This window comes from Geotrypetes seraphini, chromosome 10 (assembly GCF_902459505.1).
Source record: "Geotrypetes seraphini chromosome 10, aGeoSer1.1, whole genome shotgun sequence".
Classification (NCBI taxonomy): domain Eukaryota; kingdom Metazoa; phylum Chordata; class Amphibia; order Gymnophiona; family Dermophiidae; genus Geotrypetes; species Geotrypetes seraphini.
The window spans coordinates 91,989,960-92,002,356 of NC_047093.1; the positions used below are offsets into that span (position 1 = coordinate 91,989,960).

General features: G+C 42.3%; 1 protein-coding gene across 5 annotated transcripts in view; it reads right to left on the minus strand.

The window, feature by feature from the left end:
• Positions 1-6,227: 6,227 nt before the first annotated feature.
• Positions 6,228-12,397, minus strand: part of CACNA1B (calcium voltage-gated channel subunit alpha1 B) — a 1,471,643-nt gene continuing 1,465,473 nt past the window's right edge. For 4 of the 5 annotated variants that reach the window (XM_033960470.1, XM_033960471.1, XM_033960469.1 and 1 more), the window contains one exon: positions 6,228-9,579. In XM_033960470.1, the coding sequence (XP_033816361.1) occupies positions 9,040-9,579 (540 nt within the window). In that variant the 3' untranslated portion in view covers positions 6,228-9,039. The remainder of the gene's footprint in view (positions 9,580-12,397) is intronic. The other variant, XM_033960472.1, reaches the window with a different exon arrangement.

The window sequence follows — 12,397 nt, forward strand, 5'->3', positions numbered from 1 at the left end:
TGGCGAGAACAGAAAGACCATGTGACGGACTGTTATTTCTGTTTGACTAATGTGTCTGGTTTCTCTGCCAAAAACAAGAAGTCAATTGAATATCCTAATCTGCCTTCAGCAATGAGACCCATGCCACATGATGACAGTCTTCCAGTTCCGAAACCACCAGAGGATTGGACCTTAGACGAACCAGATGAAGAAACTGCAGTGCAGGGTTCTAACAGTGACATTGACCCGGATTTTGAACCATCCTCATCAGGCGATCCACATCTGATAACACAGTCCGAATTGAACGATTTGGTCAGAGATTTGGGTCTGTCAAAAGCAAAAGCTGAGCTGCTAGGTTCGAGACTGCAGGAATGGTGTTTGCTATCACCAGGTACGAAAATTTCTGTGTTTCGAGACCGGCATCATGATATAACCAAATTTTTTGCACAAGTCGACAGTCTCTGTTTCTGTTGTGACATTGAAGGATTGTTCTCGGTCTTTGGTTGTGATCACAACCCGGAAGAGTGGCGTCTTTTCATTGATTCGTCAATGTTAAGCCTGAAAGCTGTTCTGTTGCACAATGGCAACGTTTATCCTTCAGTACCTGTTGGCTATGCAGCACATATGAAAGAAACATATGAGAATATGGAAATGTTACTAAAGTATGTCCAGTATACCAGGTATAACTGGAATATCTGTGGAGACCTCAAAGTCGTTGCTCTGTTACTAGGACTGCAGCTTGGCTATACAAAGTACTGCTGTTTCATCTGCGAATGGGACAGCCGAGACAGAGAGTCGCACTATTCTAGAAAGAACTGGCCACTCCGTAAAAAGTTAGTTCCAGGACAGAAAAATGTAGCACATGAATCGCTTGTTGACCCGACAAAGATATTTTTGCCTCCTCTTCACATTAAACTGGGACTCATGAAGAATTTTGTGAAAGCAATGAACAAGGAAGGGGAAGGTTTTCGTTATTTAAGACAGATGTTCCCAAGAATAACTGATGCCAAGATCAAAGAGGGTATTTTTGTTGGCCCCCAGATCAGACATGTTATGAGTGACAAGCGATTTGAAGATCTGTTAGTTGGGCCGGAAAAAATTGGCTGGAAAGCCTTGAAAGACGTTGTTGACAATTTTCTGGGCAATTACAGAGCCCCAAACTACATTCAGCTGGTAGACAAACTTCTCAAAGCATACAAGAGAATGAAGTGCAATATGTCACTCAAGATTCATTTCCTCCATTCACACTTGGACTTCTTCCCCGCAAATCTCGGTGCTGTGAGTGACGAGCACGGTGAAAGGTTTCATCAAGACATAGCTACGATGGAGAAACGATACCAGGGCAATTGGAATCCGTCAATGCTTGCCGACTATTGTTGGATGCTACAACGTGATGCACCAGACACTGAATATAAAAGAAACTCGGGAGCAAAACACTTTTAATTCTGTTTCATTTAGTCGCTTGTGCGAAACGTAAACTTGACTATATATTTTATTGTCAGTAAACATAAAAATGTCTATTTCTCATAGTTCTTACGTGATGCAGTAAAACCAAAACCATATTTGAGCATACCAAGTTGGTACCTGTCATAATCACCAAAAACTTTTCAGGAATCAAGACTTAACCAAAAAATTGTTGTGCAGTGTTACCAGTGCGCCTGGATTACCATATTTGGAGCAGGGCTATCTCTGAAGCCTCGCCGTGCACAATCATAGGCCCCACAGTTTTTGATATTGTGTAAAGATGGATGTAGGGGCAGAAAGTGAAGGAGAAGAGATAAACAGTAAATGGATAAGAAGGTCCTGGAAACTCAGTTAAGAGCACAGGCAGAAGGAAGTGCAACCAGAGACTGTGAAAAGATGATTAGAATAAAAATTACCAGACAACAAAGGTATGGAAAATTATTTTATTTTCAATTTAATGACTGAAATGTGTCAGTTTTAAGAATTTATATCTGCTGTCTAATATTTTGCACTGTTCAGGAATAAATTAATATCTTTCTATTTCTTTGGCGTTGTACTTCATGTAGAGTCTTGCATCTCAGGGTTTCATTTATGTATATTAGTACTTTTAGTTTGTGGTCCTGTATTTGCAAAGGGATTATCTGTGTTCTGCATGTGACCAAGGCCAGGTGTTTTGGTAGGAATGAAGGTTGAGAAGTGTTATTGGCATCATGGCCCCAAATAGGAAGATATTTGTCAACTCTCCTTCAGCCCTTTTGGATCCAAAACAGTTTTCATTTAAAAATAATGAAGACCACTGCCCTAGGGTTACCATATGGCTACAGAAAAAGGATGGATTGAGACATCTTGGTTTGACTTCTAGATGTCTCAGTCCGTCCTCCTTTTACTGAAGCGTGGGCGAGGCGGAGCATGGGCAGGCATGGGGCAGAGTCTAGGGTGGAGCTTTTGCCCCCAAACAGAAAAGCACTCTGCTGCCTATGATTTGGAGTGTGGCTGCTAGAGGTCTGCTTACAGACTTTCCCCTCTGCATTAAGAGACTGTCTCCTTTACTTTTTGTTCCTGTTCCTGTGAAATAACAGGTCTTAGGGGTTTTGAGTTAATAAAGAGTTTTGCTTTATTCCAACAGTATCTGGCTATATATTCACGGGGCTTACCCCATCCCTCACTCACAGTATCACACTGACAGTAATCATACTGTATTTCTTTGTATGAATGTTCTACTGTGCTGTTTTCACATGTTTATTATTGCCATTATTAACTCCCTCTTCTACGAAACCATGCTAGCATTTTTTAGCGCAGAGACCCGCGTTGAATGGCCAACGCTGCTCCCGACGCTCATAGGAACTCAATGAGCTTTGGGAGCAGCGCGGGCCCTTCAGCATGCCTCTCTGCGCTAAAAACCACTAGCGTGGTTTCGTAGAAGAGGGGGAAAGATTTACTTTTTCTGTCTCCATGTTTTTAAGTATGTACTATTCTGGCATTTCATTATTTTATTATTGTTATGCTGTTAATACATTATAAGTTGTTTTGTTGAGCTATACCACATTAAATGTGAGGGATCCTAAACTTTGGAACATTTTTTCCCTATAACTTAGAACTGATACATCCTTTCAAAGGTTCATCAGTATCCTAAAAACCTATCTGTTTCCAGATGTGTCTGAGAACAGAAAAATATGCATTGGTAAAGGAGAACTGGGATGCCAGGAGTGTCCTAAGTTCTAGAATTATGCCTGGTTTTATTCAACTTTTATTTCAATTATACAATTTTTATTTCCAACTCCCCCCCCCCTTTTTTTTCTTCTTTCCTTTGTATACTTGATTTTTTTTATTGTTAATCACTGAGATGGTATCCCATTCACTAGTACACCATACAGTATGTAAATAAACCTGAAACCTTTGCCTATTGTATACTGCCTTGGATGTATCTCTTCATAAAGGCAGCTAATGAATCCAAATAAGTACATAAGTAAAAAAATAAACAGCTGATTAGGTCTGGTATCTCTCATCTTCATATATTGCTATCAATAAGCATAGGTATTGAAAATTGAGAGAGGCAGGTGGCACCTTATAGACTAAAAGAAGCACTGGAGATATCGCATCCAACAACTGGATCCAAGTCTTTTATTGAAAAGAAACCACTAAAATGTGTAAAAACAAACATTTTAGTGGTTTATTTTCAATAAAAGACTTGGATCCAATCGTTGGATGCGACATCTCCAGTGCCTCTTTTTGTTGTTCTCTTCATAGCGGTTTGAGGCTTTGGGCTCCTTTTACTAAGCTGAGCTAGCGGTTTTAGCGCGTGCTAGATGCTAATTCCTCCATTGAGCTGGCATTAGTTTTTCTGCGTAGCGGCAGGGGTTAGCGCGCGCTAATCTGCAGCACGTGCTAAAAAAAGCTACCGCAGCTTAGTAAAAGGAGCCCTTTGTCTCTTCTTTTTGTGTTTTCTCACCTTATAGACTAACCAATTTATTGAGGCACGAGTTTCTAAAGATCAGAATCCACTTCAGATGAAAGCTCAATAAGTTGGTTAGTCTTTAACATTGTTCTCCCTTGGGAAGAGGAGACTAAAGAGGGGATATGATTGAGACTTTCAAAATACTGAAAGGAATCGACAAAATAGAGCAGGAAAATAAGTTATTTACAATGTCCAATGTGACACGGACGAGAGGACATGGACTGAAGCTGGGGAAGGACAAGTCCAGGACAAATATCAGGAAGTTCTGCTTCACGCAGCGAGTGGTGGACACCTGGAATGCTCTCCCAGAGGAGGTTATTGTGGAATCCACCGTTCTAGGATTTAAAAGCAAACTAGACGCACATCTCCTTATGAGAGGCATAGAGGGATATGGGTGACTAAAATTACGCCAGGTGTACACCTGGCTGGGCCTCCGCGTGTGCGGATCACCGGACTTGATGGACCAAAGGTCTGATCCGGAGATGGTGGTTCTTATGTACACTTATGTACTTATGCTATCTTCTAATGTCAATTTTTATATACCAGATTAAAAAGGCTACCCTAATAATTAGAAGTAGTGATTTTATTTATGATATCTGGAGTTGCTTTATTTAAAGAAGATGTGAGACAAAAATGTGGTAAAGTCTCCTTTTCTCTTCCCAGACAGAAGTAACATATAATTAATATATTATAATACATACATATTATAAATATATTATAAGCAATATCTGGCCTTTGTACACCAGCACCTTCTCTTTTCCTACACATCCACTGGTAGTCCATAAATTGTACTTTACATGTTGGATTACACCATCTGAAAAGAGTGGCATCATATCTGGGTTTCCTCCATTCCATTAGAACTCTGGTGCATCAGTAACATCCATATTCTCATACATTAGTCACACCTCACACACCATTTTTTTAAATTGCTAAGTTTTATTTTAATTCAAGGACTTTGCTTCATACAAAACATAATTGTAGAAACAACGGCAGAATTCAAAGTTTGGCTGATAAATAGTACTCAGGCAGGAAAGTAAGTTAATTGAAGGGCAATTTTTCCAGTTCCAGCTGTGTTGCATGATCGGAACTTTTGATACTTTTTGAAACACTGTTTTTTTGTTTTTTTTTAATATAAAGCTTTTGCAACAAACCCCCAATTTATATCAAATATAATTAAAAATTAACAACTGATGAATACATTGTATCAAAAAAGTACGAAGATAAACATTTTCCATGCACATACTTTTTATATGTATAGTATGTATATAATTTACATGCAAACATTACTTGTTCAAATTACAGCCACTACTAGACTGATTCTGGATGCAGAAACTTGGTTGGTGCATTTCAAGTTTGGCAACTCACCATGAGAATTCTGGGAAATATATATGCAACGAAAGAGACAGCAGACACGCTGTGCACAGGTAAAGGGAGCAAGAAACCCACCATGGCAAATTGGCCTTCTTTGCACTTGGAAAGCAACCCAAGTTAAAACTAACAGGGATAACATGATGGAAAAGTCTGGATCATGTTCAAGCCCATGACAAGAACTGAAAGGATCCCTGTGTTACTCAAGGCCATTTCCTTTCTAATGAAACCACAGGACTGTAATTTAATATCCCACAGGATACAAAAGGATGGTGGGAAATGGGGAGAAATACAAAAAAATTACATGAAAATATTTTTTTTAATGTTCAAAGTGGGCATAATATGGTTGCATGCAATTAATACGAGATCTGGATATTTTTTTTTTTTTTTTTTCTTTTTACCTTTTTGGAGTAAAATGCCACATTTTCTTTAAAATGCCTAAGAAACTTTGTGCCTTCATATAAAGAAAATGTATAAAACATTTGGTCACAATCATTCTGAAGCCTAAACCAGGAGAATTCAGCAGAGAAAGCTACAGAATGGGTGAAGGTCTCCTTTTCTTTGAGTTCTTTGTTTGTTTGTTTTTTAGTGTCATCTTGTTGCATAGCCCTACTGATAAAAACAGCATCCATAATGTATCTTGTGGTTAATGCACTTCTTTCCTTTATATTTTTTTTAAAATCGTCTGAAAAGTGCATGTACTTTCCCCATTGTCTTAACTTTTAGCAGAATCGGAGTTTCAAAAGGCAAAACAGCTAGGCGTCCCTCAATTCTCCATTACACACACAAACTACACATAGCAGAGAACATTTTCAGAACTTCCACAACCAAGACTACACATGCACTATGAGTGTCTCTTTACTGTTTTCAAAACATCTCAATTGATGCTGTACTTCAAACTAAAGGTGTTGCAGGACCCTGGATTCATTCAAATGCTGAAAGACCTATATTTGTGTTCTAGAACAATCTTTTTTGTTTGTTTGTTTTACAAGAGGCCTGATATTTAAAATGATTTAACCAGAGAGGATCCTACTCAGGTAAACCACTCTGAGCGGGACACTTAACCAAACAGTGCTGCTGTGGCACCGTCCAGACACTGATGGACAGAGCCAGGATCGATACCAGCACTGGCAAAAATGCCGATGTCTGCATAGCAATCTGGGCAAGTAGGGCTGCTTTAAATAGCTTAAACAACAGTCCTGTCTTTACCCAGTTATCTATGCAGGTATGACACCAAATATCTGCTGTGCTTGCATAACTTCTGCATACCACTGATGACCTGGATATTTACTACCAGTGCCCAGAAATAGCCCTGCACTGAATATTTAGAATTAAACTAGCTGGTGGTGGTCAGCATGTATGAAAACGCTGCTCAATATTGATCTAATCGTTTCCACCTTGTTTAGCATATTACCTTTTCCAGAAACATATACACATGGCTCTACACTTTATCAGACCCTTCCAGATATTCTTTTTCTCAAGTTCCAATGTTTTGAAGCACAGAGACCGCATCAGTACAATGAAATGTTTAATAAGGTTAGGCACTTGGTAGTGAAAACTGGAGCACAGAGCCCCCACCACAACTGGGAGAGTCAAAAAAAGGAGGGGGGGGTGGAGTCTGATAGTTTGGGGAGATCAGATGATTTCATGTTGTCAACATTTTTTGCTTTTCTGGTTTTTTCGCTACAAACTCATTACAAAAGATCCTGCAATTTGCAAGCTCCTGAAGTCATTAAAACAAATCCCACTCCGCTTTATAATATCCCTGGATTTAGAATCATGCTAATCACTCATTTCAAAGTGAACATGCAGTAATCTGATCACTCCATTGCTACCATGATCTCCAGCATCTGAAACCTCAAGGGAGGTACAGCATAGGAGAGGGCAATAAATGAAGGGGAAGGGGCACAGAGACAGGTAAACCACTTTGTATAATATTGTAAGCATACTAAACAGATTACATTACTAAATATTACATTACTAAACAGATGTGCAGGAAAAGAGTGGAGGTCTTATGGGCCATTCCCTTTAGCTCCCCAGTTTTGCTCTGAGGAATAATTGGGAATCTTCATGATTTAAGGGTGAGCCACAATACACTCCTGTTTCTCTTTGAAAGTCACTGACAAATATTTATTGGCCTTTTTGGGAACATTAAAAGCTGTCCCAGTGTGGTGTGGGCTCCTAACAGAAAGAGTAGAACCTGAAAAGACAGTAGGACTAATTTGCTACATTGAAAAAGTACCGCCACTAAATGAAGCCATAATCAGGCATGGCATGCTGTGGGAATCACAAAAATGCAGGGATGCAGTCAAACAAATATTATTTGCAATAATTCAAGTAGCATTCCAATGTACAACCCAGCTAATATGGAGAGAGCTGTTTTGCTGACTAGGACATGCATTGTGATTGCACTGAAACAGAGCTTCCCTTTCACTTAAAGTACGTGCAGAAAGGTGAATCAAGCTCTATCTGACTGGTCTTGTATTCAGGTGAGACATCAGCTCATTGACAGCATTGCCATTAAAGTGAATGGTCTCTCTCCACGCATTAACTGGATAGTCTGTTGAAGAAATTGATAAATACTCGAAACATGGAAAATAAAATTTAATTGCAGAATTACAGTTGCTTTTCCTTTCAAAATTTTCCAATGTGAATGACTGAAGTGCAGGCTGATAGCGGTTTCCCTTAATGGTAATCAGTGTTGTACTGTACAGTTGAAAATAAATTCCATAAAATAGCGAAGAACTTTCTATGAGCTTCATAAAACCTGCTGTGTGATATTTTATTACTGTTAAAACAAGCTGATATTGTGTATATTAGAGAGAATCACAAATGGTTTTGCTTGAAATTAGGCAAGAGAGAACAGCAGGGATAGGCTATTTCAGTGCTAAAATAATTTCCTGTAACGTTTCTCTCTCTGCTAGCATATTTTGTACTTATGTTTTAATATGAGGGAAAGAGCAAAGCCCGACATAGGAACAGACTGCCAGCAACAGCTGGAACAGAGACATATACAGACAACATAGTGATTTATCTGACTCCACTGTTTGTAAGTTATCAAGTCTACAGAGTCTGCCTCTTATAAGCCCATCACATCTTGTTCTCTTACAGTATACTAGAAAGAGACAATACATTTATTTTTTGCATAACACCCTCTTCTCCCCAACGCCAACGAAAAGTAAACCCCACAGTCTTAGAAAGAATCAATTCACATCAGTCTATAGCATTTCCCTTGGAGTGCAGATGTTGGCATCTGCCAGATGGCATTATGCATTAGACAAAGCTTTGTGGTGGGGAGGCGCATTAGGCAATTTAGACAGACCAATTTTCACATAGTGCTTTGGGACATATGAAATGGGAAAGGGGGTACATTTTAATGCAGAGAATTGATTTTGCAGGACAATATGTAAAAATAAAAATGTACGGTAATCAAAACATGGAATAGACCCTCCAAATGCAGGAAAGCTGGCTATCCTGATGTAGAGAAGAAGAGAACAACAAGAGCAACAGCAGCAGCAACAAAAGAAGAAAATAAATAAATAAAGATTTGTTTCTTGTCAGTGCAAATATAATAATCATAATTTTTAAAAAAAGACTGATGATGAAACAGTATTAAGTTTTACAGATGCATACACACACATACGCACACGGAACAGTTCTTTGACATTAATGCTCCTTCATAGCTACGGTTAGTTACCGTCAATGCAAACGGCCAACAGATGATAAAACTCATCAATTTAAAAGCAGCTTCTCCCAAGTGTCCTGGCTCTGTGCTAGCACCAGTCATCCTCCTGGGCTTCGTGGTAATGGCCCCGTCCTCTCATGCTTGTCCCGGCGCCTGTGCTGAGACCCAAGGTGTAGTGGTAGCCATTGGGAACTCTGCGGATTTGGTGAGACTGTGATGTCATAGATGAGACGTAAGAAGTCCGGGACGACCTCCCTGAATTTGTGGCCAGTGCTTCCTCGTAGGTCAGTGGGTCTTCTAGCAGAACACGGAAGGAATTGTCACAATCATCGCGGTGCCCCAAAGAGGGGTCAGAACCAATGCGGGCCACCAGGACATGCGCATGGTTCTGAGAGTCGCCACGCAACAGTGTGTTATGCTCCGACAGGCCACGACTCAGACGTCCAGGGGAAAAAGCAGGCAGAATGGTTTGTGAAGCGGAGAAGTGGACAGGAGAGGAGTTTGCAGTCCTGTAGGTTATGCTGGGGCGGGGGGTTAGAGGCGTCTGAGGGAGCTGTCTCCGACCCCGACACGGGGTGCTAGCACCAGATGTCAACAGCAGGGGGCTCCCATTAACTGAACCACTACCCTACATGAAAATTGGAACAAAGCAAAAAATAAAAAATAAAAAAACAGACACAGAGGCACGCACAAAAAAATAAATAAAAACACCGGGACAGTGCCATAGGGGATATACCAGAGCCACAAGAGGACAGCAAAATAAATAAATAACGTTTAGACAATGACAGTCAAGAGAGAAAAAGTGAAGAAGAAATTTTAAAAAGATGTAAAGATTAAGAAAAATAAATATTGCATATGATAAATCACAAAGTGAAACAGGTGGAGGGGCATAATGAAAAAAAAAGTCTAAGTCCCCTTTTGGCCTAAGACCCTAAAAGCTGAAAGTAGAAGCAGGGAAAATGTCCATTCTAAAAAAAAAACAAAAAAAAAACCATCCAAAATGAATGTTTTTTTTGAGAATGGCCTACCTCAACGTTCAGCTGTTTAAATGACCAGACCACAACTACATCTACACTTACAACACATTATCAACCAAAAAACAGCCGAAGTCCCACACGCCCAAAACAAAACCTTTTAGGCGAAGGAGGGGCCAGTCCTTTGCCTAAAAGCTGGATTCTTTAACCGGTGTCTGTAAAAACAACACCGGTTACAGAATCCATATCCCACCCCCCCACACACACACAACAGTCGCAGCATGAGGGAGCCCAACCCCTCCTGCCTTGGCGACCCCCCCCCCCCCCAAGATATGAGCAGGAAGAATCCCAACCCCTCCTGCCCACGATGCACCCCCCACAACCGCCCCCCTGAACCCACGATTGCCCCCCGAACCTGCGACCCCACGATACCCCCCTCTCACCCCGACACCCCTTACCCCTTTATCCCCCCTTACTTATAATTAGTTGGATGGATGGATGGGTCCCAAGCCCGTCTGCCCGGCAGTCCCGCCATCATCTGAATGGTGGGCCTTAGGGCCTGATTGGGCCAGGCGCCTAAGGCCCTGCCCACAGGAGGGGCCTTAGGCGCCTGGGCCAACCAGAATTGGCCCAGTTGCCTTAATTCCCTCCTGTGGGTGGGGCCTTAGGCACTTGGGGCCAATCTAGCCCAATTCCGGTTGGCCCAGGCGCCTAAGGTCCCTCCTGTGGACGGGACCTTAGGCACCTGGTCCAATCATGCCCGCCATTCGGGCGATGGCGGGCCTGCTGGGCAGACAGGCTTGAGACCCGTCCGTCCAACTAATTGTAAGTAAGGGGGGATAAAGGGGTAAGGGGGGTGTCGGGGGTGAGAGGGGGTGTCGCAGGGTCACAGGTTCGGAGGGCGATCAGGGGTTCGTGGGGAGGTGCATCGTGGGCCAGAGGGGTTGGGATCCCTCCTGCCCGTATCTTGTGGGGGGTGGGGCATCCGGGGCAGGAGGGGTTGGGCCCCCTCTTGCCTGTATCTTAGGGGGTTTGGGGGTCACAAGGGCAGGAGGGGTTGGGCTCCCTCCTGCCTGTATCTTAGGGAGGGTGGGGGGTGGATCACGGCAGGGGAGATGTACCGCGGTTTGCGGCAGTTCGGGGATCGCTATCACGGCAGGGGAGATGAGGCATCTCTCCTGCTGCAATCATTGCTGTTGGAGGTGGGCAGGTTGCCGGGGCCGCTGTTCTGATCGCGGCAGCCGTGATAAGCTCAGTGGCCCCTTTTCAATCTAAGTCAAAATGTATAAGTTCCAACTAGGTAACCTATTCAAGGTTTTGATTATACTTGCTGTACGACTAGGTCTAGGTCGGCCCACCTCTCGCCCTTTCCCCTCCTCTTAAAACGCCTCTTTTCACTCTAGGTGTTTAGAGGCAGGGGAAAGGTCTAAGCTGGTTTTAGATACGGCTTAAACCAGTTTTGATTATCGGTACTTGGACGATCTGACTTTTTGATCGTACAAGTACCGATTTAGGCCCCTTTTTGGACATTTTTAAAAAAAATATTATCAGCCCCTTAAATGTATTAGTAGAGCCAAATACATACAGCCGCTGAGAAACTTTGCTAGATTTGGCAGAATATCAAATTTTAATTAACATAACCTTGGAACAGCAGCAATCCCAGTGTTTAGTACAGTGTAACTTGTTTGTTAGACACACTAAAAAAGCAGACCACCACTGAAAGATATGGACTAGTTTTTCTCCAAAATGAGTAATTGTTTAGGTTCTTTTATTGCATCTGATGTGTTATAAACATAGTAGTGAGGTCTGCATAGTATATAACAACAGATAAAAACCCATTGGCTGAATCTGCCCAGTTATTCCTGTTGTCCCTGCTTAGGGGGTCACAGGTCAAAAGCACGCACCGACAAAGGCGCGCCCAGACAACTGAGCGCAAAGCGGAAGCCCGCACCAAAAAAAACCAGTGTTTTAAGGGGCTCCGACGGGGGTGTGTGGGGGGAACCCCCCACTTTACTGAATACAGATCGCACCGGCATTGTGGGGGGTTTGGGGGTTTGTAACCCCCCACATTATACTGAAAACTTCACTTTTTTCCTAAAAAAACAGGGAAAAACTGAAGTTTCCCGTATAATGAGGGGGGTTACAACCCCACAACACCCCCACAACGCCAGCACAATCTGTATTCAGTAAAGTGGGGGGGGTTCTCATGAACACCTCCCGTCAGAGCCCCTTAAAACACTGTTTTTCTTCGGCGCGGGCTTCCATCTTGCGCTCAGTTGTCTCGGCGCGCCTTTGTAAGCGCGTGCTTTTGTCTATGAACCACCCCCAGATGGACTAGGTGTCCACCAAGAGTAGCAGAATTTGGGAGGTGGCGTTATGGCTCCAGTATGCATAAAAGCCTTTCTAAGTCGGGCCAGCCGCTGCTGCTCCTCTACCTCTTTTCATGCCAGTCAAAAAAAAACTGAGTGCTGC